General features: G+C 45.5%; 1 protein-coding gene across 2 annotated transcripts in view; it reads right to left on the bottom strand.

Moving 5' to 3' along the window:
- Nucleotides 1-429: 429 nt before the first annotated feature.
- The window catches only part of RCBTB2 (RCC1 and BTB domain containing protein 2), a 463,444-nt gene continuing 457,873 nt past the window's right edge, over nucleotides 430-6,000 (bottom strand). For both annotated transcript variants that reach the window (XM_069205377.1, XM_069205376.1), the window contains one exon: nucleotides 430-1,194. In XM_069205377.1, the coding sequence (XP_069061478.1) occupies nucleotides 1,054-1,194 (141 nt within the window). In that variant the 3' untranslated portion in view covers nucleotides 430-1,053. The remainder of the gene's footprint in view (nucleotides 1,195-6,000) is intronic.

Raw genomic sequence — 6,000 nt, 5'->3', positions numbered from 1 at the left:
ACTTCCCTCGGGGAGTGCTGATACTAAGTTACTTTCGACTTTTGAAGAGTAGAAGGACTCAGAATCAGAAGAGACTGGACACATATACTCTACTGGGATTTGATCGTTTACCAGCTCTGACAAAGTCGGTGGGATATTTCACAGGACGAAACACGTGTTGGCTGATTTGAAACCGATTAAAATCGACTGAACTGCACTGAAGGACTGGAATTTCAATTTGTGAAAGGCCGAACTGAATCGCGCCAATTGGAGCTTGGATCTGGAGCTTAAGTATCATCTGATAAAGGAACATTACTTTATATATGGACTATCCACAACATAAGTGAATAATGTCTTGGAATTGCTTATAGGCATCTGGCTTAAATGTAAACATTAAACTGTTAACCACAGATGACATGAAGGTTTAACACAAACACATCAAATTCTGTGTCAAAGTCAGAAGTAAACATATTTATTTTACTTGCAGCTATAAAGGATACTTCGGTAAACAATGCCTTCACAAGTGATACAGGAAAATTAGAGTATGGCATCGGCACATTTACCATTGTAACAATTCGTCTGTTGTCACATATATCATGCATACCTCTCTTTGAACACAGAGCAATATGACCCTTTATTGTTTTGTCAACTAAGTAACTTAAATATTGTTCCACCAACATAAACCCAATGTAAGCATATACACCAATACTTATTACATCTTGCACCATCAGGTAATAAGAGAACATCACAAACCACAATCTCTGTCCTCACGTTTGCAAATTCATTTATGCTTTTGTGTCGATATTCAACAAACAAGATTTCTCTTCCAGAATTGGCAGTTTTGGCATCTAGGCACAGTCCACTGGCTTTCCACTTAACGACGATGAAAACCATAGCCGATGTAATAGTGCCAGCTCTCAGAATGTATCCAGAACCAAGAAATGGTGCAAATAAAGACATCGACAAGTCTTTTTTCCCATTTCAGTCGCGTCTGACATTCACATGTCTCAAGCACCTTACATTTGAGGGAAGGAGAAATGTTTAACAAGTCAATGTGCAGACTGAAAGACTAGCTCAATTCTTAAATGCTCCGACTTTGCTTGCTTTGCTGATGAAATTCTTCAGAAGTTCACTGTCCATATCGGCAAATGCTTGTGTCTGTGTTACCATCGTCAAGTGGTTGATGCAAAACCTGAAGCAAAATTCTTCTAAATCCTAAAAATAAAGTTTTGGATATAGTTATTTTTTATTAGTACTTTAATTAGATATTGAAAAGTACAAGCAAGTACTCCTTGTATACCCTGGTGCACAAGCAAAAATACAATTGCCAAATAAATCAAGGCCTGAATACAGGTGCAATTGCGGAAACAAAGGCCAATTGGAACATAGTTTCTGATTATATGGTTTCTTTCCTTAGATGCTGTCGAACCATGTAAGGCAGACATATCTTGTAGTATGCAACAATAGCAAATGCCCTGCCCTGTTGCACAGCAAAAGTCTTAAGGACTGTTCTGTAGTATACTCTCAGCCACAAATTCTGCCCAGATGTGTTACAGTGGCCATACCCAGTGCAACACCATATGACTGTGTCCAAAACAAATTCCTAAGCAGTTATATTGCACCTGTCTCCCGAGCTGTTAGTACTGAATACGTTTTGAAACTCGATGTAGGGATTGCATTTTAAGGAATGCCTCAGTTCTTACTTTGAGCCGGTAGTTTCCGGTGCTCAACACCGGCACTTTATTGTCAACATCGGCATTTACAACAGTGTGCCACATGATTGGGCTATTTGTTTTATATAGAGACAAGCACAACAACAGTTGTTTATTAATTCAATATACCTTAAAATGGCTAATACCTGCATTCCAACCATTCTTGTAGGTCTGGGTCTTGGAAATCTCTGAATTGTCACACTCGGAGGAGTATGATGCTTAGTAGTTGTGTTGGTAATGGCATTGTCAGCGCTAGAAGGAGTAAGCTGCAGTGGCTTCCTGACAAGGACCCCAGCACTTCTTTTTTCACAAATTAAGCACTGGAATGCCTTATTGGCTTGTAGCTTCCTCTCTGAATTATCCTTTTTACATTGTTCTCCTGACATGCTATCCTGTTCCTCATTTCTCCTCTTCTCCAGGTCTTGCCCAGTAGATAGAGCGTGCAGCTTACAGCTCACCCATTGCTTATCATTGGTTATTGTCACCGTCATTTGATTGTTTCTTATTTGTCAGCTTTCCTAATTTCTTGTGTTTGACACTTCACTATAGCAAGGATGCTTGTGATATTAAAATGACCGCTTTCAAAGGACCACTTCTTCTTTTAGTTTCCCAGTTATCTCCCCTCATGTACTTCTCCCCTCACCCGCCCCACTGAGCTCCATATTCCTCTTTCTCGCCTTTGTCTTTAACCCCGCCAGCTCTGTATTGCGCTCTCTTTTACTTTTCTACCATTTGCACTGTCAGGTTACTTTGGTGCCCCACCTGCATCCTGCGTCTTGCTTCCACATCCCACCCTCAATGTTGCTTGTGCCCCAACATCCTGTATTGCTTCCCCCCACCTGTGTCTCTGACCAGTAGCTAAAAAAAAAAAAAAAAAGGCTTTTATTTTATTCTTAACCATGCTGCATAGCATCAGAGATGCTATGCAGCTTGACTACAAATCACAGGAAAAGCCAATAAGTCTCAAAGGCAACACCTATTGGCTTTGCCAGGGTTTGTGAAGAATGACTGCCGATGCTTCAGCTGTCACATGAAGATGTAGTGTCCCTATACCAAATTTGGCAAAAGTCAACTCTCTCAGCAACTGGTGTTGGAGGTGTCATTCACATATTGATTATTCCACATTATAGTCACTGTTAGAGAGTATCTATTATTCATGACGTATAGAGGTCAATTGTGGCTGTTATCTGGACAAAGTGGTGAAGGGGTGGCGGGGATCACAAAACAACACAAGAAACAAACAACAAAAACTTACCTGCAGCATTGCTGTATCGGCTCTTCAGGCACCACTGTTCACTGTAGGCACAGATTCCCAGCCTGCCCTGCAGCCAATCCTAATGCTGCTGGCAGCATGACAGCAGCGTCAGGATTGGGCTGGGTGCCCTCGATTGGGCACCCTCGATTTGGAGACAGCTCAGTGCGCATGTCGGTTTGGCCCTTTTGAGAAGGCCTCCCAAACCAAAATGCACACTAACAGCAGTGCCACCACTCTTTCTCCCTGCCTGTCATCCCCCATGGCCACGTTCCCTAGAAAAATGAAGCAATGATAGAAGTTTGCCATTGGGTACGAGTTCCCACAAAGAAGAAAATACTCATGTTTCTCACCCTTGAGCCAGACTGACTGTTAAACAAGAGCATGGCAAGCTCTAGTACCTCTGCAGAAACAGGAGCGTGGTAGGAGCTAGTGCAGCTTGCACCGTTCTGTACTATGAGATGTCACCTATTCCTGGGATAAGGCAGGAACCCAATGTGGGAGCACCTCAGTGTTGCCCTTTGCAGTTTCGGACTGCACAAGCTACTGAATCTCTACACAACGTGCATGAGCTTCACTCCGAGTACTGCACACCCTTGAGAGATGGAGGGATAGGGTGACCAGATTTTCAAAACTAAAAAGCAAGGCATGTGGTCACAAACAAAGAGGTAGAACTATAAACTGACAATGGACATGAAGTACTACAGTGATAACATTTACTCAAAAGAAAAGGACTATTACAGCCCAACACACAGAGCACAGACTAACTATAACAATGATGGTTAATGCGCACAGAAATGCAATTAGATGGTTATCACCAGTAGCTCCTACGTCTGACGAATGGATGTGGGATATGGTTGAATGGGCGAATGCAGAGGAATGCTACACGCACAAGACATGCAGGGACAATAAACTTGCAAATGATTTGCAGGTGTGGGCGGCGATGCTGTCCAAAACTGCAGTACCCACCGATGCACGACCCCCCCTGTAATGGTTGGTGCAAATAGACTGGAGAATATATATATTGATTAATTCCATGGGTGACTAATGTACACATGGAATCCAATAACCGCTGTTAGACTTGGCAGCTTTTTAGCGCGTCTCCCCTATCTTTTTGCCTTCGGACCTCCTGTTTTTATGGTGTACTGGACTCTGTGTTTGCTAGTGTATTGTCTCTGCACACTTTACCACTGCTAATCAGTGCTAAAGTGCAATTGCTCAATATAGAAATTGTACTGTTGATTGGTTTATCCATGAATTTTATTAGGAATGCCCTTGCATATGTCCAAGTGTTATTTTGTGATCTATGAGTTGCAGCATGGCCATGTTTGGTATGTTTGGAATGATAGTGAGAAATGCTGCTTATTGGTCTAAGTGTTTTTTTTTTATTGCCATTTAAGAAATGCCACATTTAGAAAGTGGGCATTTCTCTGCGCTTATGACTCTTATGCTTTGCAGCCTGATTCCAATCCACGTCTGGGGTAGGGTGACAGCTGGGCTTTGTGCTTTCTTTCCAGACAGCCATTACACAGGGAGGCTGGAGGTGTAACAGGATTACATCTGCATATTGAATGGTCTTCCTGGCTGGGAGAGAGAGAGGCGCTGTGCACTTACATTGGTATAGACTGTGTCCTGCCCTTACACAAAAGGCTTGTTTACCCCCAGCTGATGTCTGAAGCCAGGGCTGGGATTGAAGGGGGTGGAAGATCCTTTGAAGTGCTCCCTGAGATCAAAGAGAAAATGAGTATAAGTATAGGGATTGTTCCCCATGTTGTTAGACAATGCATGGACTTGTACCCAGATGCTGCTGGAAGGAACCGCTATGCCAAGGGGACCCACCATTAGGACCGGCCTGCTGTTGGGCTGACCTGTGGCCTGCTAGTTCTCAAGGACTGCCACTTTGTGCCCAGGACCCTTATGAGCTGGCCTGCTGCTGGCTCTCTGCTTCTGTGTCCCCAGTTCTCCAGGGGTTGGGTGGTGTGGGTGCCCCCCTCCTCCAATGTTTGACTGTAAAGTCTTCCACTAAGCGCAAAGTGAGTATTGTACCTAAAGAGAAGTGCATGGTGAGCACTTCAGTGTTCTGTCATTTTGCCTGTGCCAACTCGCTGCATTCTCTTTGTGGTGGCTTTACCTGTTTTCTGTTTTCCCCGGTCCTAGGAGGGGCAAGACGGAAGGAGAATCGAGGCGGTGACAATTTTGGTGGAGTGTAAATCAAGCGCACACTCCCTGGTGCCCCCGGGAAACAAGCAGGCTCTTATTGCAACCGACCAGGGTGTTCATGATGTTGGGATAATCACCGCTGCGACCCGGGCTGTCAGGGGAGTGTTGGCCCACTCCTCTTCCATCGTGGATGCGAAGGAAGCCCCAAGCGTTCTGAGCACTTATTGATCCCCGTCCTAGAAGAGCCAAGGGTGAGTGGAGCCGGAGGGAGCACCGGGACAGCTGCGCTGTGCTTCCGAGTGGCCCCGCTGTCTGGAGGTGACGAAACAGCCCTCATGGATTAGAGCCACTGCACTGCCTGGTTGCTGGCAGCGGCTCCGTGGAACCAAGGCAAGCTGTCCAGGAGGCCTTGGAAAGCACCGGATGCACTGCTCAAGTAAGCAGGTGGCTCAGGGAAAAGCTGCAGTAGTAAGCAGCTGTGCTGCACCCATGTGGGCGGCTGACTAGTGATCCATTCCCTGCGGGGGACCTAGAGATCCCCCTGTTGTTGTTAGAGCCACATGGGCCCTCCCTTACCCCTAGGGCGTACCATGGGGGTGGGAGGAGCGGGATGGAAACTGCTAGCCAGGTGTGTAGAAATCCTCATCGGTGGCCCGACCCAGTCAGCATATTTTTCTCCGTGCTGGAACAGTGCTGTGATAGTTATGGCAGGCACGTAAGTGTCCCCGTGCCCCACAGCCATCCTGAGGAGACCATAGTCTGTACAGTGAGCGAGCAGCCTGATAGCCCACGGAAGATGTCCCCTACCACTTAGCCTGTAATAGAGGTGTGGGGGCACTCGACTGGTGTATCACAGGGGGGTAACTGGTATTTCAGAGGTTGTGGAATACGTAATAT

The sequence above is a fragment of the Pleurodeles waltl genome, chromosome 8 (assembly GCF_031143425.1).
Source record: "Pleurodeles waltl isolate 20211129_DDA chromosome 8, aPleWal1.hap1.20221129, whole genome shotgun sequence".
Classification (NCBI taxonomy): domain Eukaryota; kingdom Metazoa; phylum Chordata; class Amphibia; order Caudata; family Salamandridae; genus Pleurodeles; species Pleurodeles waltl.
The sequence above is the reverse complement of the archived record's forward strand: the minus strand, read 5'-3'. Positions and strand labels throughout refer to the sequence as shown.